Here is a 24,733-nt window from a genome sequence, read left to right on the forward strand (position 1 = left end):
AACGGGGGCAGACGAACGCGCATTAAGTGGGAGATGGCAGGGGTAAAAGGGTCTTTATTTGCTCATGCCTACGTGTTCGGGCTAGGGCAAGTTACACGTTGGTGAGGTGAACTGGTGTGCCACGTCAGTGAAAATAAAAAAAACGTAGGGTAGCTGTTGTTTTTAATGACAATTTTGTATTTTATCCGTCTAAAAAGCTGGAAATCGAATTGGTGGCCTCCGTATGAGTGCCAAATAGTTAAATATCCTTAGCAACCACTGTTAACGGAAAGATGACATGTGGTTGGTCCGCGTGGATCTGCGTTATTAATCCAAATGGATGCTATATATACCTATATCTCGTTGGGCACAAATTAGAGTGAAGCGCCAGAGAATTCGGTGACCACAGAGATTATCTAGGACTAGCTAGCCACTTATTGACGAGGCTTTATTCTGTGGCTAAAATCGTACTTGCCCACTTTAAGGAAACACACAATTACTTATACTCCAGTATATATATGAATTGGTTCAGAAACCAACCAACCAACCGTGAAATTCTAAGCATCGATCGAGAGTGTCCCCAATGCAAGGCATGGCACACCATCGTCTTCACCACCGGCTCCAACTCGTGTGCCTCGTCGCCATCGTGTTGACGGCCGCCCCAGCTGCCCATGCGATCTTCCATTTCGACTTCCGTTTGGACACCGACAGCCCGTTCTTCGGCCGCTCCGCCCGGGCTTCCAGGTATGACACTTGGCGCCGTGCCGCCCTCGAGAGCAACGCCCGGCAGGCGAGGAGGCTCGCCAAGGCCCTCGGCAAGCTGAGCGGGGCCGCCGCCCCCGCCGCCGCCACCACCACCGAAATCGCGGCGGCCGACGTGACCATCTCCCCGTACACCCACCAGGGCCACTGCCTGACCGTGGGCGTGGGCACGCCGCCGCAGCCCAGCAAGGTGATCCTGGACCTCGGCAGCGACCTCCTCTGGACGCAGTGCAGCCTGGTTGGCCCCACGGCGAAGCAGCTGGAGCCCGTGTTCGACGCCGCTAGGTCGTCCTCCTTCTCCGTCCTGCCCTGCAACAGCAAGCCGTGCGAGGAGGGCACGTTCACCAACAAGACCTGCACCGACCGCAAGTGCGCGTACGAGAACTACTACGGCATCATGACGGCCACCGGCGTGCTCGCGACCGACACCTTCACCTTCGGGACGCACCACAATGTCTCCGCCAACCTCACCTTCGGCTGCGGCAAGCTCGCCAACGGCACCATAGCCGAAGCGTCCGGCATCCTGGGCCTGTCTCCGGGCCCCCTGTCCATGCTGAAGCAGCTGGCCATCACCAAGTTCTCCTACTGCCTCACCCCCTTCGCCGACCACAAGACCAGCCCGGTGATGTTCGGCGCCATGGCCGACCTGGGCAAGTACAAGACCACGGGGAAGGTGCAGACAATCCCGCTGCTGAAGAACCCGGTGGAGGACATCTACTACTACGTGCCCATGGTGGGGATCTCGCTCGGGAGCAAGCGGCTGGACGTGCAGGAGGATGCCCTCGCGATAAAGCCCGACGGCACCGGCGGCACGGCCCTCGACTCGGCGACCACGCTGGCATACCTCGTGGAGCCGGCGTTCAAGGAACTGAAGAAGGCCGTGATGGAAGGCATCAAGCTGCCGGTGGCGAACCGGAGCGTCGACGACTACCCGCTGTGCTTCGAGCTGCCGCGTGGCACGTCCATGGAAAAGGTGCAGGCACCGCCGCTGGTGCTGCACTTCGACGGCGACGCGGAGATGTCGCTCCCGCGGGACAACTACTTCCAGGAGCCGAGCCCCGGGATGATGTGCCTGGCGGTGATGCAGGCGCCTTTTGAAGGCGCCCCCAATGTCATCGGCAACGTCCAGCAGCAGAACATGCATGTGCTCTACGACGTGGGCAACCGCAAGTTCTCCTATGCGCCCACCAAATGTGACAGCATCTGAGCTGGTACTTATGCATGCAACTACTACTATACAAAGATAATTTGTCTTTTTTTTTGTATCTTCAAAATTCAGAGGGCAAGATAATTTCTATATATAGGTATTAATCATCTCATCAAGAAACCTTTTTGTAGGGTAGACATGCTTGCATTCTGTAATAGCCACATGGATAAAAACAATAACGAGGCCTGTTATTACCAAGAAAAAGTGAACAAATAGAGATGAAGAGATAAGAAATCACGAATAATTAATTTCATACTTCCCCCAAGCTCTGGGTGTCAGAAGACATTACTGATGATCAAACGTTTCAATAGAGCTTTGACTGCTCACAATTCATAACCTAGAGCGTTGTCTATTTCTTTTACTGGAGGAATATTTTAGAAATGACTTGTGGTAGCAAATTTGAAGGTACATGATATGCGGAAAATATTTTTGCAGACATGAGATCTGTAAATTTTTAAAACAAATGTGCGCCCCACATTGTTTCACTCTTAACCTATCATACAAATACAAATAGGCAATTGTAGTTTGCAGATTAATATTACACAAGTGATGACTGATGAGGAGTATCACAAGGTGACTTTTAGAAGTGTGCACAAGCTACGCTTACAGATTCAAACAGATGGAAGTGACATGATCAGGCGAGATATATAACCACTGCATGGAGCGTTGGTGCTGTTGTAGAAGTTACCCTTATTGCTACAAGGGATGCGCTCGTTCTCTCCATAGCCCTCCTCAACCTGGCTGACTTTTTTGTTTTTTAACCTTTTCTTTTGAGAAAAAATTACATTTACACTCTAGACGATCTTATTCCGAATATAGACCCCAGGGGTTAGCGCCATGACCTTTGACGCTGAGGTTTCCATGACCCTAGGTGTCCATATTGATATATAGTTGTAAGCAAAATGGACTTTAGCCCCATTTACTTTGGATTTTGGTGTTTGATGACCAACACAACCAAATTAGACTAATGAATTTGCAAGTGATTGTTTTGTAGTTCAATAGGGTGCAAGACGTGACTTGGACGAAGGCGATGTGATGATCCGATGATCAACACCATAAGCAAGACCTTAGAAACATAAGAGAAGACCCAAGATATCAAGCAAAGTCCAAGCATGAAGATAGAAACCAAGCCGGACGCAAGATCGTGAAGGAACAAGCTCACAGTGGTGACCGGACGCTGGACCGGACGTTGGCGGAAAGTAACCGGACGCTCCGATCAAGAGGCTCGGCAATAGTAGGCGCAACCGAACGCTGACGACAAATCGACCGGACGCAGGACTGCAACGTCCGATCGAGTACAGAAAGGTTCCAGAGCGGCAAAATTGCGACCGGACACGTCCGGTGGCATGTGACCGGACGTTGGCAGCGTCCGATCAGTTGATCGCAGCTCTAACGGTCGGGACGACTGAACGCGTCCGATCAGGACGACCTGAGCGTCCGGTCAGTAACAGAAAAGCAGGATTTTGTCCCCAACGGCTACTTTCTCAGTGGAGCTTATAAATAGACCTCCCAACTGGCCATTTGATAGGTGTGGAGCTGAGGAAACATATCAAGGGTGTTGATACACCATTTTAGTGATCTCCACTTGTATAGTGCTTAGTGACTCATTAGGTGATTAGCATAGATGTTTTGCGAAGTGCTTATGTTAATTTGACCACCGCTTATGTGCTTGCTCTAAGTTTAGGCCTAGTGTTTAGTGAGGTTTGCGTACCTCTTACCACTCGGTGCTTGCACACACCATTGTTGTACATCGGAGGGGCTTGTAGTCTTGCGAGATCACACCAACCGCGGTTGTGGTGTGACCGCCACACGTGTACCGGAGGGAACAAAACCCACGGCGTTTCGGTCGGAAGCTTGATAGTGAAGACGGTGGGGAGCATCCGGGAGAGCCTTGCCGGAAGGCACGTCGGAGACCCACTTGCGCGTAGGGAAGGCCCGAGGCTATCCACAGAGTTACCCGACCAGGAGCTTAGCCCTTGCGAGGGATTCCTTACGAGGGGCTCCAACGAGGACTAGGGGGAAGCTTGCGTGCTTCTCGATACCTCGGTAAAAATACCGGAGTCGTCGACGGGAGTTTGCATATCTCTACCTTGCTCTTTAGCTTCCACATTCACATTGATTGTATTACTCCTTTTGCGGTAGAGATAGCAACACACTAGTAAAACCGTAGTTGTACATTTTGATAGTTTATCTTCTGCATAGGTTTTGCTAAGGTTAAAAAAAGAGGCCATTGTTTAGAGTTAGAATTTTAAGTTGCCTAATTCACCCCCCTCTTAGACATCACGGTCCCCTACAAGTGGTGTCAGAGCCGGTTGGCTCAATTTGGACCTTTGGCTTAACCGTCGTTGAGCTAACGCTATTTAGAGTGGTTGAGATGGATATATCTAGGCCTCCACACTTTGATGGCACTAACTTCCCCTATTATAAATCTAGAATGGCTTGCCACCTTGAGGCGGTTGATTTAGGTGTTTGGAGAGTCACTCGTGATGGGATGAAACCCATTAAGAATCCTGTTAAACCCACAAAGAGTGAAGAAAAGAAAATGCATTTCAATGCTAGAGCTAAGAATTGCTTGTTTGAATCTTTTAGCATGGATGTGCGTTTACCAAGTGTTCAATTTAAATACGGCACATGAAATTTGGTTAAAACTTCAAGAGCTCCATGACGACACATCTAATGTCTATGAGCAAAAACATTGTCTAGCTAAACAAAATTATGATTCCTTTACAATAAATGATGATAAGCGTGTTCGTGATATGTATTCTCATTTAAATCTAATTATCAATGAGCTCCATTCAATAGGATTAACAAAGCTAGATGATGCAGACATCGTGAGGAAGATCATCTCCGTGCTACCACAAAAGAAATATACAAGCATCATCACCATCCTTCACAACATGGAGAACTTGAGCACCATGACCCCGGGCATAGTCATTGGCAAGATAGTGGCATTTGAAATATCACATAAGATGGGTCAAGACGAAGCCTCTTCATCGAGCAAAGGCAAAGCTCTCGCATGTAGCGAGAAAAAGAAGATGAAGGACAAGCAAGTTGAGATAAGCTCAAGCTCAAGCTTCTCAAGTGAAGATGAAGAAGAAGAAGATGATGATGATGAAGATTCAAGTGATGATGATCAATCTTCCTCCTCCACCTCCGACCTTGATGAAGAATCAATCAAACTTATCAACAAGGTGGAGAAGATGACCCAAAGGCTCAATGTCAAGGGTGTGCCCATCCAAATTCAAGATATCATCTTCACCAATCAAAGAAATGGGCAAAGAAAGAGAGGATGCTATGGATGCAGCGAGTTAGGGCACTTTGTGGAAGTTTGTCCAAACAAGCCCACACCCAAGACAAAGAAGAAGGCATGCAAGAACCAAGCCCTCACATCAATAAGGACATGGGATGATTCTTCAAGTGAAGAAGAAGACCATCACAAGAGGTGAGGGCGCAAGCACTCATCATCAAGCTTTTCTCGGGTGTGCCTTATGGCACGAGGTAATGAAAGCTCATCCTCTAGTGAGAGTGATAGTGATGATGAAATGCCTTCTTATGATGAAATCATGCAACAAAATCTTAATTATGCTAAAGTTTGCACTAGTTAACAAAAGAAGCTCGAAAAAATAAAAGAAAAGCTAGATAGTTCACAAGAAGCATATAAAACTTTGCTTGAACAATATAAGACATTTGCTAATCTCAATATTGAACTATCTACTAAAATTGAGCAACTTGAGGCTAGTGCAACAACAAATGCATGCACAATCAATGATGAGCAACTTATAAAAAAAATGAAAAATTAAAAGAAAAGTTAGCTAGCTCACAAGATGCTTATAAAAGTTTGCTTGCTAAAATGGAAACCATGTGCAAACATTGTGATGAGCTAACTAATAAAGTTGTTATTCTTGAAGCCGTTAGTACAACCCCCACCAAGACATTTAAAAAGAAAAGTTCTATCTTTAATATGTCTAAAAGGATGTTTCTACTTCTTGTAATGATTTATGTTTACACTTATCTTTGTGCAACCAAGTTTATGTTGAGAAAGTTGTTGTAGATACATGCACACAAGAGGTTGCAAAGGAGAATGAGCAACTCAAATAAGAAGTAGCTCGCCTTACCAAGGACTTGACTCAAGTGAAAGGCAAGGCAAAGCAAGCCCAACTTCATCAAGATAACACCGTCAAGGGAGTGAAGAAGCTTGATAAAGGACAAACTGATGTTTGCTACGTGTGCCACAAGGAAGGTCACAAGTCCTATGAGTGCAAGGTGAAGAATGGGGGATGAGCAAAGAAGAAAGAGAAAAAGCAAACAAGCAAGCTCTCCAACACCTACACCAACAAGGTGGACAAGAAGGCCTCCACACCATACTTGTTAAAGAAAAAGAAAAATGACAATGTGGTGGCCATTAAGGTGAACAAGCAAGCCAACAATGGGGTCAAACGCTTTTGGGTGCCAAAGGAAATCATTTCCAACATAAAGAGCACCAAGAAGGTTTGGATCCCGAAAGGGAAGTGAGAAGTCCGATGGACTTTGGGGAATTTGGAGACTTGGCAAAGTATGGATACATTTCATAGGGGTGCATCATGATGGATAAAATCATTGTCAAGTGGGTTAGTGAATACTATGGACCCAAATTCCCTTTCCCATGTTAGGTAACTAGATTCAATTTTCTTCAAGTGTCACTAGATTTAATTTCCTAACTAGTGACATCTTTAAGCATCTAGTTACTTTTAATGCCTAGGTTTGCATTTGCATGCTTATATCTTTTGTCATGCATACACTGGGTATATCTTATGGTAGACTCAATTTTATTCTTATTCCTTGGAGCAATTCTACATGGTTTAAAATTGTTTAGGAGCACAGCACATAGCTTGTCTTTCGATTGTTTATCTAATATGTGCTAAAGTCCAAATTATAGATAATTTCTCCTGAATATCGTCTTCGAAAATGACTCTCACATTCATGTGATGTCATCTTTCAAGTGGTATTTTTTATTCTAAAAATCAATGTGCAAGTTTCCTACAAGTATTCCATACTTGTGTACACAAATTTAGGGGAATGTTACTCTACAAGATTGGATACTTTGAGACAAACACATTTTCAAGCTTATCATGTATGTAGTAGTCTCATTGCAAGGAAAATGGAGTCCCTGGAGTTAAGCATCATGCTTCAAAAATCCACCACCTATTGTAAGGGGTAGAAATCAAATTGGTTTCCACTTGTGGTATTTCTAAACCTATATTATTATGATGATTTTATTTTGATATTTATATGCTTTCTCCATGCATTATATAGATTAAATTCCCTTGAGAAATAATTTACCAATTATGCATATGCTTTGCCTTCTACCATATGTATGCATATATTTAGGGGGAGCTTAATCTATATAATGTGAGAGTAAAATTTTGTGACATATTCCACTCTACACACAAAGGATCACTAAGTTTGACTCTTTCTTGTGCTACTAATGTCTTCCTTTTCGGTGTTTTATTCCAAAGGGGGAGAATTTAGAGGATCAAAAGCAAGCATTAATTTGTAGGACCAAAAGCTAGATCATAATAATTTACAAGTGGTAATGGTCTACATGTGGTAATGGTCCGAGAAAGGGATGATAGTGGATTATGGATTAGTCTATGTAATGGAAAAATTTGTAGGAAGCAAGGCTTAAATCCATAATGCCACATGGGGACATTTGCAAGGACAAAATAAGTTTTTAAGTCTTACAAGTAGTATCTTTAAGCATCATATAACCTTGCCCCTTACATTGTATCCTAGCAAGTAAATAATTTTTTAATTCTATTTTTTTATTATTTGCTTGTTTTGGTCGTGTTGTCATCAATCACCAAAAATGGGGAGATTATAAGAAAAATGGACCTTAGGCCAATTTACTTTGGATTTTGGTGTTTGATGACCAACACAACTAAATTGGACTAATGAATTTGTAAATGATTATTTTGTAGTTCAATAGGGTGCAAGACGTGACTTGGACGAATGCGACATGATAATTCGATGATCAACACCATAAGCAAGACCTTAGAAGCACAAGAGAAGACCCAAGATATCAAGTAAAGTCCAAGCACAAAGATAGGAACCAAGCCGGACACAAGATCGCAAAGAAATGAGCTCACAGTGGTGGCCGGACGCTGGCGGAAAGCAACCGGACGCTTCGATCAAGAGGCTCGGCAATAGCAGGCACGACCGATGCTGGCGACAAATCGACCGAACGCAGGACTGCAGCATCCGATCGAGTGCAGAAAGGTTCCAGAGCGGCAAAATTACGACCGAACGTGTCTGGTGGCATGTGACCGGACGCTGGCAGCGTCCGATCAGTTGATCGCGGCTCTAACGGTCGGGATGACCAGACGTGTCTGATCAGGACGACCTGAGCGTCCGGTCAGTAGCAGAAAAGCGAGATTTCGTCCCCAACGGCTACTTTCTCAGTGGGGCTTATAAATAGACCCCCAACCGGCCATTTGACAGGTGTGGAGCTGAGGAAACATATCAAGGGTGTTGATACACTATTTTAGTGATCTCCACTTGTATAGTGCTTAGTGACTCATTAGGTGATTAGCAAAGGTGCTTTGCGAAGTGTTTAGGTTGATTAGACCACCGCTTATGCGCTTGCTCTAGGTTTAGGCCTAGTGTTTAGTGAGGTTTGCATACCTCTTACCACTCGGTGCTTGCGCGCACCATTATTGTACATCGGAGGGGCTTGTAGTCTTGCGAGATCACACCAACCGCGGTTGTGGTGTGGGCGCCACCGTGTACCGGAGGGAATAAGGCCTGCGGCGTTTTGTCCGGAAGCTTGATAGTGAAGACGGCGGGGAGCATCCGGGAGAGGCTTGCCGGAAGGCACGTTGGAGACCCACTTGCGCATGGGGAAGGTCCGAGGCTATCCACGGAGTTACCCGACCGGGAGCTTGACCCTTGCGAGGGATTCCTTGCGAGGGGCTCCAACGAGGGCTAGGGAGAAGCTTGTGTGCTTCTCGATACATCGGTAAAAATACCGGAGTCGTTAACGGGAGTTTGCATATCTCTACCTTGCTCTTTAGCTTCCGCATTTACATTGATCGTATTACTCCTTTTGCGGTAGAGATAACAACGCACTAGCAAAACCGTAGTTGCACATTTAGATAGTTTATCTTTTGCATATGTTTTGCTAAGGTTAGAAAAAGAGGTCATTGTTTAGAGTTAGAATTTTAAGTTGGCTAATTCACCCCTCCTCTTAGGCGTCACGGTCCCCTACAATAATGAACATTACTTTCGATAATTAGTATGGCATTTTAAGCCCATGTAATACGCAAAAAAAAGGTTTCGAAATGAAAATTTTATTATCGACCAGATGTTAACTGAAGCGCCAAAGACTGCTCAAGAACTGGCGATCACACATGCGCACGTAAGTATGTTAGCTCACCTCATCTTGCTGGCTTCCCAAGGCCAACCCTGATCCTAGCCGCTCAGGCTACAGGCTAGAGCAAACAGGTTCACTACACATCCTAGTAGCACAAGCTCATATGTGCATGCCCTGGCGCCCATCTATGCTTTCAGTTGTTCTGCAGCGTTTCCTACGGATGCACAACCAAACAGGACTCCCAGTGCCTGTCATGACTAGCTAGCTGTTTATCACTTGCTAATTCTTGGGAGATGGTATATCCAAAAATTGCATTGCATATCTTGTGTTTTTTAAGTGCAAACTGAGAAGTATATATATATCACTACTAGTCTACCACAGCAGTACTACACAACTATTTCAAGAATTATTAAATGATCACCAAGATCTTGTACCTTTTGTGTTTCACTAATTCATTGAGACGAAGGACGACACCAAGGATGAAGACACTGCCAAAAATCGTTGTCATGACTCGCATTGAAAGCTAGTAGAATCAAACTTTTGATTTTCCTTCCATTATTTGGTCACCCAATGTCACACTGAGTAAACAGGCAAACATGAATCTGGATGCAGTGTAGCATGCTGCATGCAGCTGAACGTCCCATGTGGCCATTTTTTTTTCTCTTTTTCTTTCTTTTCTTTTCCTTCACAACCATTTTTTAATTTCTTTCCAAACGCAATTCAAATCATTTTAAATTTTCAACCACTCAACCAAATAAACCAAATGCAAGGGCATGTATGCTCAAACATGTTGCTAAACCTTATGATGAATTTTAATTTAATGAAAATTTTTATTTTCCTATATTTCATGCGCACAAAAATTCCAAATTAAATCTTTTTAATCCTATTTTCAAAAGTGGCAAATTTTGGGGTATTAGACAGGTACCGATTACTGAAACATCATTTCTTCCATTTTTCCAATAGAACTGATTAGCATTAGTGATATAATTTTGTGCTTCATCTTGATCCTCGATAGTATAGTTTTTTTTTGTAAACCCAGATATTATATGTTTTAAAAATAAGACTAAAAACTTGAATTGTTTATTATCTGATGGAAATTTTTTTGCCAAGACTATTAATATTGTGAACACGTGTCCATACATTTTAAGAGTTAAGTTGCTAATTTTGCAAAAGCTCATTTTTTGTGTGCATTGAACGATAGAAACAACAAAAGAAACCTTAATGAATTTAGTTACCTATAGATAGCGTCTGTACTTAGCATCAACTAGGCACCATGTACCATTTCTACAAAAAAAGTAAATTAAAATCACGGTAGACAAGGTTTAGCACAACAAACAAACAGCCCGTCAACATTATAAACCTTTTTACTCCTAGAAAAGTAAATGTGCTAACATGTAGGTGATAAAAAATCATGTGATCAAACAAGGGCAATAAAAAGAATGTGATACAAGAAAGAACGAATGTACTAAAATGCATGGTTACTATATAAAATGGTACACTTCATGGCAAGAAAGACAAAGTGTTTAATCCAGCGCTTAAACACATGGCCGAATCAGTAGTGAATTACATCATATGCAAAAGAGTAATAATGGTTACTTCAGTGACAGCATGGGCAAAAGGAAAATAAAAGCAGCTGAAAAAGAGAAACAACAAGCAAGAGCTTCATGCTGCCAGTAGTTGCTTCACACAATTATCTTCAAAAAATGCACTTGGAGACCAACCAGTGTCTTCATTCATTCCTAAGAGCTCGTTCAATCGATAATCTTGACAAAGGTGCTGGGAGACCAACCACTGTTATCATTCATTTCCAGCAGCTGGTACAAGAGGTATGATCTGAACTGGTTGAGGTTACTCTGGAGAACATAAAAATAATAATAAAAGGTTATATTAAATCTAGGGTAAGAAATTAAAGCGACTGTTTAGTGAACATGCCCGAGTACAATCGACGGAAAGTTTGCTACCAGCGAAGTTCCACAAACAAAACAAGGTAATCATACCAGAATCATTCCTAAAAGGAAAAAGAGGACTTTAATAAAGCAATGCAGTAAAAAGCAATAGAGTACAAGATTACTGCTAATTCAAATGAGTTGAGTACTAACCTATTTTCATCTATTCCAGGAGTGCGTAAAACAACAAAGTTGGTGGAAGTGAACTTAGGTAACCATCCAGTGAAAAGATCAGTTATAATGCATGACAAGGAACTAGACAATTGGTCAATTGTGCCTCTATGTTTGTTGAAAACTATATCTTCTTTCTCAATACCAACTGAAGGATCCATAATGAAAACGACACCAGCCTTCAAATCCCAGGCATAACACCACCAAGTTCCATTAACAAACATCGGAACAAAAAACTGACAAGAAAAGAAACTGGTATGAATTTAAAGTTAAATGAATGGAGATCAGCCGAACAAAAATTTATGTAATAATATCAAACCATGCGGCAACTTGAAAGGTCGTAATCAACAGCTGGACCAACAAACTGATCTCTGATTGGTTTGTTTTCGACAAGATTTTTAGCACCGAGAACATGGAGCTACATTCAAGAGAAAAAGTAGACTATTATGGGAGAGAATAAAAATATACTTGCATAATAGAAAACTAAATGTATTTAAATAGCTTTGCATTAATCAGAAAATGAACTAACATTTTTTTAGATAAAGGAAAAGTACGCACTGCATAGTCTGACTCAAGCATATGCCGCCATCTCAATGGTACGTCAGCAGGATATATAGCTTTGTCGAGTTGTTTCATTCGCCGTATTGATACATCCATTACATCAAAGGTCATGGATTTTGTTTGAGCAAAACTGGTCTTTCAAATTGTATCCATCAATCTTCAACAACCTAGGAGTACCATGAATAATCCAGTCCCTGGGAAAAACAAGGCTAAAGTTTACATGTGAAAATAGCAATGATATGCTTCAAAAGGAAAAAAATGTACCTATCCAGGTCCTTCGTACTAGTAGTAGATAGCCACTGAAAAAACTCATTGCTGATGAATGGGTCTATTTCAGGGTGCTTCAATTTCATTGACCAGTGAGATGAAGCAAAACAGCCGTGGTGAGCTATTTTTTCGGCTCAAAAGAATAGTTGTAATCAGAGTCAAAGGAAGAAGCATTCAAATCTATTGCATTCATTGACTCGAGCATCCTTATACCCAAACACGCACCAGAGTAAATCCTATTCTCAGTTGTTGGTGATATGTTAGGTGAAAAACTAGTCATCTTAAGGGTAGCCTGAGGAGTGTCAAAACCTCTAGCATTCATAGATCCAGGTAGTGACTTATCTTCTTGAATTTTCTTAGGGTCAGTGTGCTCATTTGAAAAAATAGCATTACCATCAGAAGCTGTACTTGGACAACCAGGAGGTGTATTAAGTTGCCTTTCCTGTAAACCCACATACGTGATTTGGTACCGAGAACTATTAGCACCAGGAGTGTCATATCCTAATGACTTGAAAGAACCAGTGAATGACTGGTCTGCTGATCTTTTGCTAGAATCAGTCTCCTCTCTAGGAATAAGTTCATTACCAGCAACAGCTCCACATGAAGAAGCAGGAGGAGTATTGGGTTGGTCTTCCTGTAAACCAACAGACCTAAATTGTTTTTTAGAACTATTTACAGCAGGTGAGCATGGATATGCAACATTGTTAACAAATCTAGGAACATTTGTATGCAACATGGTAGTGTGCTCTCTGTTAGGACGAGATTCACTTTTAGGTTGCTTGCTTTGACATTGATCATTGATACCTGTGCATTTTGGAAAAAATGAAAGGAATTAGAATTCTGTGATCAAGCTAAAAAGATGGAGAATGTAGAGATCACCTGTTTTCAAAACTTACTTAGAGTTCTGTGATGACGCTGAAAATTATTCATGCCTTTTAGCATTTTAGTGCTACTGCTGCCGCCTACAACAGTTACACTAGGTATCCTAGTCCTTGGCATCTTGGAGTGTATTATGTTATCTTCACCTGTTTCAGCATATATGTTCAAAACGATAAACCTTGATCAAATTCAATCCCAAAATGAAAAAGACAGCTCACCTTCTGTACTTGAATCAGTTCCGCTGAGAAAATCTTTATAGCTCCTACGTTTGGTGTCACAATTATTATTTGCTGGCTCAGAAGTGTTCCTTGTAGAGAAATAGTTGCTATTTTCTAATAACTTTAGGGCAATGTTGGCATTTTCTTTGACAATAGAAGCTGCCATCGAGCGATATGACTTGTATATATGATTTAAGCATCTGGCATTGTATAGCTTCAAGTCATCAAGAATTTTATCATCGACCTAAAATCAAGTATAGGTGAATATAAGTTAATTAATTAAAACAAACTGTAGTACCACAAAATATAATGTGCGTGCATGAAAACATAATACCTTTCCTTGGAACTTCTCCCTGACTATAGCAGCAAAATCTAGCACATCGGTTCCAAGACTTGGTGTAGTTTTAAAAAGGGTTGGCAGTGGTGAAAGAGTGTTGGAATAATATGTTATATCTTGATTGTTGAGCACAGGACTTGTGGTTTGATCCCTTATCGTACGCTTTTGTTCTGACGGGTACAGTGGTGGTGAAGGAGTAAAACCAGTGGGTGCAGCAATGATCATTTGTTGATTCCCGAACATATAACATGTGTTACTTGATCGCAAAACCTATCAATGTTTGTGAAACCTGATTAGAAATTATTCAACTGATTTCTATACTAAGAAATTTTTGTGGTTGAATAAGCAATACCTGGTTACGACCAAACTCTGAGGTACTTGAAGCCACCAAAGGGACAACCCTATCTGCTTCGATCATCTCTTTGAAGCGATCATTAGAAAAATTCTTCCAACGTGGTAACATGTCATGTGGGAGATTCAATTCACCTAGATCGATGTTATCGAGGTAGAAAATCTACATTGGAAAAAATGCATGGATTTTATGAGAATAAGCATGATTCATATAAAGAATTATAGCGAGTAATTAATTCTATGTCAATAGACCAAGACTAGTTAATGTCATTCAAAAATATAACATAAGCATTGTGTTATACCTGTAAGATTAACGAACAACCAGCAACTGTGTTCAATGACCTCTGACAAGGGATTACCCAATTCACCAAATGTGCGGCGTCCAGCAAATTTGAAAGGACATAAGCACTCCAATTGTACAAAGGGATTTCATTAGGATTCTGCAGAGCACCCCAAAAATTTGTATGACCATCAGGATTGTTAGGACTTGGAGCAAGAAAGCGTCCCATCACAAAAATGACAAAGGCGATCTTGAAATTATCTGAATGCTCATTACTCAAGACTCTTGGCAATTCCTGTTGGACAAATGTTTCTGCTGATTCAACAGTGCCATTTCCATAATCCAGGAAAGCAAGTTTTGACTTGATGAAAGCCAACTTCTCATCAACAGTTTCTAGTGAATCATCAACAATGTCAATCCCAGAGAATTTTAGGCCACTAATGTTGCCAATGTGCTCTGGGGTCATAGGCAAACTGTTTCCATCGCCAACAGTCATATGACCATGATACCATTTCACTCGGTTTAATAACCAAAAATAAAATGATTTGTTCTCATAAGTAATGTCAGGGAGAGAGAGGAGACCACCGAACCCAATAGATTCAACAATGCTCCTTTTCCTTTCATCAAAACCTGATATAACCTGATAAACCTTGTGTGGAGAACTAAGAAATGTAACAGAATCTAGATCAAATGAATTTGCAAGCACAGTTGATAGAGGAGTAGTATCAATGACAGATCTATGGGGATGTTGTGAATGCAATGAATAGTTTTGAGATAATCTGCTCAACCGTCTATGCCGTGGTTTATCAGAACCACTGGATCCACTATCCATGTCTGACATTGCGTAACTAAAAATAGTACAAAATACAACAGAGTTCTAATTAATTTGCTTGAACAGATGAAAGAACTACGATAGCCAATATTATTAAAAAGAACACAAGAACATAAAGAAATGTAGTAAGGATGTAGGAAATACAGATTTAACATAAGAAACCAAAGCAAAAAGAACAAATTGGATACAAGGAATGGAGGAACACAGCAAGCCTTCGATGGATGGCAACGGTCATACCAGGGCTTGGAGAAAGAGATGTGGATGGGAGTAGCTGCTATGAAACGATGTCAAGAACCAACGCTCTCAAGGAAGAATAGGCTCCTAGAGGTACAATGGAATGGTTCGTGACTACTTGAGTACCTACGGGCAGTGGTGTGGCCAACAACCAAACAGCTCGAAAAGACTAAACAAAAACAAAGAAGGTACAGGGGAAGGCAGTGGTAATAAAATAACGAGAGGAAAGGGATGGCATACTATTCAGAGTGACTTCAGAAAGAGTGAATCCATGGGTACCCTAAGGAATGTAATTGGAATGTAAATAAAATAAAAAATACCAATATTGTAATAAAAATAAAAGCGAATACATAATATTGCGTGAAATGAAAAAAGTTGACAAATGCTATGGTCCATGGTAATTAAGGGAGATACAATAGTGTTCATACAAATATGTTTGGTACGAAAATATTAAGGCCCTAATACAAAGTTGTACTATTCTACAGCTTGAAATATTGGCCGTTTCTCTGATAGATTAAAAAGGAGGACTCCAGATGTTGCACGGCTTGTACAACACGATAGCTAGTTTCACAAGAAACTGATAAAATGATTTCATCAATGGTGAGCTGCAAATAAGAACAAAAAAGGTGAGAATGATACAAATGTTGTGGAAATTAATCTTAAGAAATAGGGTCAAAGTAAGTTGTTACTTACACCATTGTGATCGGAGATGATGTCAAATATTTCGCTTTCTATTGAACCTTCAGGTAAGTCTACCTCGGTGGAATTAAAAAACTTACTTTCATTATCAATTAGATCCCATGATTCATCTCCGATATTATTCGAGGATATAGGAGCATCAACATCATTATCTGATCCATCTATCTCCATGTTGTCAAGGTCAAGATTAAAATCCTTAGCCATATCTTTAACACAGTGTATAAAAATAGCACTGAACCTATTGACAAAATTCTGCACAGGGTACAATGAAGTGTTGTGAACTAATTGAAGACATAGTTTAGTAATTGTAAGTTATATAAATGTAGTCATGGAAAAACATTACCAAATTGACTCCGTCAACAAGGGACAAGTTCTCAGGAGTCGATGGCCTATATTTAGCAATATTCCTAAGAACCTGATCACTACAAATTGCATACCTATGTAGAGAAAACAAAATAATTAATATGAAAATAGTAATAGCAGGAAAAATAAAAACAGTTGGAAAGAAAAAATGAATCGTTAAAATAGGAAAGTATGGTGCTGCATGATTGTCTTTAGCTATCATCTTCCGAGCTTCAAGAAGCATTTGGTACAGCAAGATCTCATCCTAGAGAGAAAAAAAAATTATGTATTAAAATTCATGCTAGGAAAATAAATTCATTAATATTTTAAAGAAATGTGCAAAGTCATGTATTAAAATCCATGGAAAAATAAAAGGTCACTACCATACTTTCGAAAGAAAATCGTGCTCAGGAGCGATTTCCGGATCACTAGACGTGGAGTAATCATCGTCAGACAACATTTCATCTATGACCCTTAAGATGAGAGGATGTCCAGAGTAATGGTAGGAGTGAAGGAATTTCTCTCCATCAGCAGATATGCTGTTGAAAAAGAAGTATCATGAGCCGTCAAAAGAAAAACATTAATGCGAAAAATATTTGGGAAAAAACAACTATAAACCTGACAAATCTGTATGACCCATTGACGATTTGATTAAGATAACCTGCATCAAATGATATTCATTGAGAAAATTATCATAACTTATATTTACTGATATATCAAAATGGTTAATATAACTTTATTATGAAAAAACAAATATGCTACAGACAATGACATTAGTTACCATTGGCTAATAAAATTCCACCTAGACCTTTCCACCAGTTGGCTTCACGTGATTTCCCAAGGCCATAGAATTTAAAATTTTGGAAATAGTTGGTTATAACCTTCTTGCACTAATGTTTAAAATAAAACAATTATAACAAATACACTAGGTAAACAGAACACTGAAAAGGATGGTTGTAATTAACATAGATACATGTGATCCTCTAAGCACATTGATCGGGAAGTTTAGGCCCCAACATCCACCACACTCGTTGACACAACCAAGCAACATCGCAGCCTCGGTTGATAAGTCTTTCTCCTTGCCGACCCTTGATGTGCAATTGTCGCAATTACCTGTGGTTACCAAAATGAAAGACCAAAGGAATATACAAATGTGAATAAAATAAATGTGAAATATTTGGATTCACTACTAACCACAATTGTCACCACCAGCTTCGCTAAAATAATTAAGAATAAGTTGGCGATGGCATGTAGCAAGGACACAATAACTTTCGGCAGCAAAGAAAGATGACATGATAACTTCTTTTTGAGCTTCCTGTATAATGTAATAGTTTAGATGCTGAAAATATGATACAAAAAACTTAAAGGAAAAATGCAAAACTCGCTGTATTAGTTGCAGCACAATAAAAATCACCCCTAGAGAAATCACTTCGGCTATAATAAAGCAAACATGTTGAAGGCAAACCATCGCGTCCGCATCTACCGCTCTCTTGATAGTATGACTCAAGGCTTTTGGGGCAACCAAAATGAATAACCACCTGACATCTGGCTTGTCTATACCCATACCAAAGGCAATAGTGGTCACCATGACAAATACCTCGTCAGTAACAAATGACCTAAAAATGATTGTTACATGTAATAAGTGAAAGCGAAAGATAAATGAACCAAAGAAATGAATAATTTTGGTTATAACTAAAATGAACTTGTGTGCAGCCTCTCTTAAAGCACTATCCATCTGTCCATGATACATTTTTGCATCAACACCAAGAGATTTAAGAGCATCATGTACCTAGTATCAACACCAAGAGATTTAAGAGCATCAACACCAAGAGAGAGAAAATAATAATTAAAATAAATAAAAATAAAAATAAAAGAAAAAACTAAACAAAAAATAAACCAGCCTGCTCGGTGTCACATATTGTGATGCAATATATTATAGTTGATTCACGGGCTGATACCCGACGAGGAACATCTCGTATCAACTCAGCAATTGCTTCGTTACTGCATGTGCTAGATCTAATTAATTTTACTCCATAAAACAAGTAATTAGGTCTATCAAAAGAGCCAATGAATACGAATGGTTCACCTAGGATAAGTGATTTGCAAATATCTTCGTGGACCCTGGTAAATAAATAATGTAAATAGATATCTCTTTCCCGGAAAAACATTAATATAGTTCAATAATAAATCTGGTATTACCTATCAGTAGCCGTTGCAGTCAATGTTAAAAATGGGATACCAAACAATTTAGCTCTTAAACGATGGAGCATTTTGTACTCAATCCTAAATTTGGAACATAATATAAAGAAAAAATAAGAAATAAGCAAATGAAAATTTGACAAGGAAATCCGGATTAATGAAATACCTGATGCAATGTGCTTCGTCCACGGCCAACAGACAAATGCCACGACGGATCATGTTAGACCAAAAACTGAGAGTAACACGATTAGAATGGTGGGTAATTGTTTCTGATTAGTATCTTAACGATGCTTTGAATATATATTAATGATAATACCTATCGGGAAGGGAAATTACCTTTTCCGGTGTCTAGTACAACACATCATACAAACTACTTTGAGCGTAGTTCATTACTACAGCATGATTCTTTTGCGTGCTTCCTAAATAGTCAGAACGCGCCCCTCTTTGCTGCAAGCTCATGACCTATAATGCTATATTGTTAAAATAACAAAACAAAATATAGCAATAAAAATAGGGAGAAATGGGCCACCTGGTCTTGCATTAAGGACAACAATGGGCTAATGACAATTGCAGTCTTTTTTTGTTAATAACGGGGGAAGCTGGTAGCTACAAGTGTTAAAAAGGGAGTGCAGAGGAGAGATTGGAGTGTAGAATATTAAACAAAAAATACATAATAGTTCTTGAATTTAGTAAATAATAAATAAGAACACTTTACTGTGGTTCATGATGCCGGCACTTATGAAGGAATTATCACATACCACCTTGATTTGCTGCCACCTGTAGCAATGACAACTAAACAATCATGGCCCCTTCTAACTGCATCCACAACATCACGTTGGTATGGTCGTAGGGATGAAAAACCAAAATACTTCTGCGAATGACAAATATGTACATATTAGGAATGTAAACGTGCTATTGAAAATAATTGAATGGTGAAGATGCTTACTTTAAGAACGGCGTCCATGGTAAAGAAAGAGTTAAAGTATGGACAAGGAAGTGGCGAAGGGAACGCTGATAGCATAAATGATGAGTGGCGATGAGAATAGGCGGCCATCTAGCTATGGATAGCTAAAACCTTAGGGGTGTGGTGCCGCTGCCGAACATGTACAAAGAGCAGGATTCCCTGAGGATGACGAGACAGAAAGTAAAAATACTTTAAGGGAATCACTGCAGCGGCGCCAGTCTTGTCAACTGCACCATCAAATAATGAACTGGAGAGATAGGTTCACCAGAGGGTATCGAGTACTAAACCAAATATTTGAACGAAAGGCATATAGAAGGTTAGGGCCAAGTAAATTGAGAACGGATGCGACTGCTGCATGTACCACAAAATTATCATGAGGAAAAAAAGAACCTCAAGAATGGTACATAGTTCACGTGAAAGATTCTACTATGAGAAAGAGAGAAAAATAATAAATAGTAAACTTACTATATAATAGGCTACCACCATTCCTAGAACCCCCAACACAACACATATGTTGTATTGTGCTCTGCAAGGCTAGCTTAATCATGGGAAAGGGTAAAGAAAGGTATGCCAAGTGAATATTTAATTTTGTGTCATACTATGTGATTATTATTACAAGAAGATGTTCTTTTTAACAACTAATATAATTTACTCAGTTCTAATATTTACATATAGAGTTGGAGATGACATTTCCCATGACAACAAATTTGACGGAAAAGCTATTTTAGAGCTCATTAGTAGTCTATATGAGGAAGAAGACGACATGATTGTTTCAGCTGAAGGTGTGGCAAGTGATGAAAACATACGTCACCTTAAGAATCAAACTACTCAAGGGCTAATCAATGGTGTAGATGGCTATATAGTACATGAAAACAATGAATTTTCCTATCCTTTCTGCCTTGACTACTTGAAAATATGCTCATACGCAGATCTCATAGTCCACGCCCATGACATGGCAAGGGATCATGAAAAAAGAAACCAACATTGTGCATCGAGTTCTAGTAGAGTACCTGATGTGGAGCAGGGACCTAGTTAAGTTCCATGAAGAAATAGGCATTCACATGTAGATTACTGCCTAGAGAAGCAATTTGACTTGTGTACTGTTATGTGTCAAATTGAAAATAATTATTGTTACTTATCCGTCTCATATTGTTATGAAGAGAGCCACGTCTGAACTTTAGATTTTATTTTCACCAAATAGTGCTATTGTAGTAATCCATCAAAAGTCAACAGACACACTAATCTGAATAAAATACGGTTGTAAGATCTTAAGGTTCGCTCTTTTATAGTTCATATTTCCATCATTGGCCATTTTACAAATGAAAAAAATTGGGAGATATTCCTAGTGTCTCGTAATGATTTAAATTGGGAGTTGTGAAAATGTCGGGGTGCCAAGTTAATATGAGACCTAAATATAAGGGATACTAATTTGGCCAATATCGAAACGTGGGAGGGGGGGGGGGGGGCAAGAGGTACCAAACTGGACAAATAAAAAGGAGGAACTGATCCAAACAGATAATACCAAGATGTAACAAAAAAAATGTTCCAATATTGGAGGGGCCTGTAGCAAAATGCTTCGGCCAATATCAAATAGTTCATTTTATATTTCACTTGCGCATAAGGGTAATTCAGTTATAACAAAAGAGTGAAAAAAATAGAAAGAGATATTCCGCTGTGACCAAATGGAAAAAAATGGACGGTCTAAATCAATAATTCAAGTCGAACACAATGTACCCACTGCACAAACTAGAACACATAATTTAAATTAAGGATAAAAACTTTAAATATAACTAATCTAAAAGGGTTTTTTTATGTTATTTTCCTAAAAAAAGTCAGTACTAACTGCACAAACATACTATGCAGTTCTAGTGACATATTCGGAGGGTAGGGGTGTCTAGTAAAAGAACCAGTGACACAAGGGCAGGATAAAGAAAATATTATAATAGTACAATGTGCTATCAGGTTTAGTCTTGTCTAACTTTTGGTAGGTACATGAGAGGTATGGATGGAGATAAAAATGATAACGGTGCAGTAGGTAGACTTGTCAAACTTATGGACAGTAGTACATGGCATGTACCTGGTTGCAAAAAAAAAGGATGACAGTACAAATAGGTGACAAGAAAGGCTAGAATACTAAAGCGGTTGGGACTGAAATCTTTCAAAATTCACAAAGTAAGGCTAGAAAACTGAAGCGGCAGGGACTTAAAATTATTAACAAAGACTTGTTAAGTAAAATAATTGATAATGTCTAGATGACAGTTTACATATGGTTTGGTTATAATAAAACCATCAATTTGCCCTAATTTCTAAATTAGTAATACAGACACCTAGAACATGTTGTTCTAAATAAATACTCGCAATTAAATGAATGATAAAATATATCAACCGTAAAGCGGAATGAATTGTTTAAATAACACGCACATAATTTACGTAATCATGGGAAACTGAGGAAGGTAGCACAAAGATGTAATTAAAAAAAAATACTTTGGCTATGATCTGGTGTTCTAAAGACTGAGCCAAGTTCATAAAGTTCAAAGATACAAGTGCTATATGAACTACTACGAAATTACTGTAGTTACAAACAACGGGGTACAGCTCAGTTGAATGATTTGGCTAGGATCCAGCAAACAACGAAACAAAGAACAGAAAAGAAAAAAAAGCCTTCTGGCAGCTGCAAGCTCTTCCATTGCTTCGACCAAAAGGACAGCCTTGGCTTCAATCTCAGATCTAAGACCAAAAACTATGTTCTGATGAACCACATGAGCTTGAGACAACCGAATGTTGACATAATCCTCAAGGAGGTCATCCCAGATCCAAAGAGCACAACCATTGTCCTGAAAAAAGCATAATCAAAAACCAAAAAATAAGAAAAAGATACTAACTGCATGAGGTGAAGATCTATTACATGCTTAGAACACTTAATGAACCAGTGTCCTTGGTTGCGAGGTGTGCCAGCATGTAAAATGACAACCAAATCACCACAAGCACATCGAAGCAAAGGATGCCTAAAGCGGTGGCCACGACCACTAGAACAAGAAGTCTCAGATCCTTGGCTGGAAGCAGGAAGAGCTGGTGTCTGGCTCATGGCTAGGTGTTTGAAATAAGAGGAAAACACGAGCAGGAGGATAGAATGTGGCTTCTTGGAGATGGGAGTAGTAGAATGGTAGAGCCTGCAAGGATATTTAAGGTCACATGGTACTACTACAACTACAGGGACATGGAGCTGAAAAGAGGAAAGATTTAGGCCTTATTTAGTTCCTCCTCAAAAGTTTACACCATATCCCATCGAATGTTTGAACACATGCATGAAGTATTAAATATAGACTAAAAAATAACTAATTGCATAGATTGTGACTACTTTGCGAGATGAATCTTTTAAGCCTAATTAGGCCATGATTTGAAAATGTGGTGCTACAGTAATACATATGCTAATGATGGATTAATTAGTCTTAATAAATTCGTCTCGCGGTTTACTGATGGATTAGGTAATTTGTTTTTTATTAGTATCCGGACACACCATGCGATACACCAATGTGACACCTGATGTGACATCCCAAAACTTTATACCCTGGATTTATACCCTGATTGTTAAAAAGGTCATCTTAAAATAATTAGCTTCGTACAAAAGTAAAAGAATTTAGCTTCAGCGAACATTGATAACACACATCAAACACATATTAGTTCAAAAAAAATCAATGGTATTTTAAAATAAAAAGACATGATTTGAATACTTCTATTTGATAAATAGAAAAATTGTAACAATAACCCTCTGGTGCCCTAACTACTTGAAAATATGCTCATACACCGCTCTCATAGTCCACACTCACGACATGGCAAGGGATCATGAAAAAAAAGAAGCCAATGTTGTGCATCGAGTTCTAGTAGAGTACCTGATGTGGAGCAGGGACCTAGCTAAATTTCGTGAAGAAATAGGCATTACTGCCTAGAGAAGCAATTTGACTTGAGTACTGTTATGTGTCAAATTGAAATAATTATTGTAACTTATCCCTTTAATATTGTTATGAAGAGAGCCACGTCTGAACTTTAGATTTTATATTCACCGAATAGAGTTGTTGTAGTAATCTAAATAAAATATAGTTGAAAATGATTAAGTAGTAATCCATCAAAAGACAACAGACACACTAATCTGAATAAAATACGGTTATAAGATCTAAAGGTTCACTCTTTTAAAGTTCCTATTTCCATCATTGGTCATTTTACAAATGAAAAAAATGGGAGATATGAAAAATGTCGAGGTGCCAAATTAATATGAGACCTCCATGTAAGGGATACTAATTCGGCCAATATCCAAACATGGGGAAACAAGAGGTACCAAACTGGACAAATGAAAAGGAGGAACTAATCCAAACGGATAATACCAAGATGTAACAAAAAAATGTTCTAATATTGGAGGGGCCTGTACCAAAATGCTTAGGCCAATATCAAATAGATCATTTTATATTTCACTTGCGCATAAGGGTAATTCAATTATAACAAAAGAGTGAAAAAAATAGAAAGAGAAATGCGACTGCGATCAAATGAAAAAAGGGTCGGTCTAAAACAACAATTCAAGTCGAACACAATGTACCCACTACAACCATATAATTTAAATTAAGTAAACTAGAACACATAATTTAAATTAAGGACACAAAATTAAAATAAACTGATCCAAAAAGGGTTTTATGTTATTTTATTAAAAAAGTCAGTACTAACTGCACAAACATACTATGCAGTTCTAGTGACACCAGCTTTGATGAGGTCAAAGCATATAATTGAAAAAGGATGTCAGAAAAAAAGCAAACATAAATATACAGATAAAGGTAATGACAAAGCATATTAAGTTTAAATCATTGGCACAGGAAGGCTGTGTGTAACTATATAATTTAAACTCTCCTATCCTAAGATTCTATTTAGGATGATGTTTCTTTTCAACCCAACTTAAATAGTTCGAAGACAGAGATAAAATGAGGCAATTACAAAATTCACACAGAGCACATGACAAAAAATCATGTAGCATTGGCATATGCAGTTTGACAATATTGATGGCAGCACAATAAACTTCAGAATATAAAGTTGCATAAGAGTGCATTGCAGCATAATAGAGTACAGAGTTACAAGGAAAACAAACACATCCATACTACATAGTAAAAGATCACT

At 39.4% G+C, this 24,733-nt stretch overlaps 1 protein-coding gene and 1 pseudogene across 3 annotated transcripts; one reads left to right on the plus strand and one right to left on the minus strand.

The window, feature by feature from the left end:
• Positions 1-514: 514 nt before the first annotated feature.
• Positions 515-5,264, plus strand: LOC136473469 (aspartic proteinase nepenthesin-1-like). Of its 3 annotated transcripts, none has more exons than XM_066471109.1 (2): positions 515-1,952; positions 4,775-5,264. In XM_066471109.1, exon 1 carries the CDS (start codon positions 563-565, stop codon positions 1,946-1,948), a length of 1,386 nt encoding a protein of 461 aa, XP_066327206.1. In that variant the 5' UTR covers positions 515-562; the 3' UTR covers positions 1,949-1,952; positions 4,775-5,264. The 3 variants fall into 3 exon arrangements, with proteins under 3 accessions (XP_066327206.1, XP_066327208.1, XP_066327207.1); XM_066471111.1 differs by lacking the exon at positions 4,775-5,264 and adding an exon at positions 4,751-4,769; XM_066471110.1 differs by lacking the exon at positions 4,775-5,264 and adding an exon at positions 2,943-3,333.
• Positions 5,265-15,851: 10,587 nt separating this feature from the next.
• Positions 15,852-19,576, minus strand: LOC136469849 (uncharacterized; annotated as a pseudogene).
• Between the last annotated feature and the right edge of the window lie 5,157 nt (positions 19,577-24,733).

Source organism: Miscanthus floridulus, chromosome 8 (assembly GCF_019320115.1).
Source record: "Miscanthus floridulus cultivar M001 chromosome 8, ASM1932011v1, whole genome shotgun sequence".
Taxonomy (NCBI): domain Eukaryota; kingdom Viridiplantae; phylum Streptophyta; class Magnoliopsida; order Poales; family Poaceae; genus Miscanthus; species Miscanthus floridulus.

Coding starts and splice junctions, on each gene's coding strand:
- LOC136473469 (XM_066471109.1), top strand. CDS start 563: ATGCAAGGCATGGCACACCATCGTCTTCACCACCGGCTCCAACTCGTG.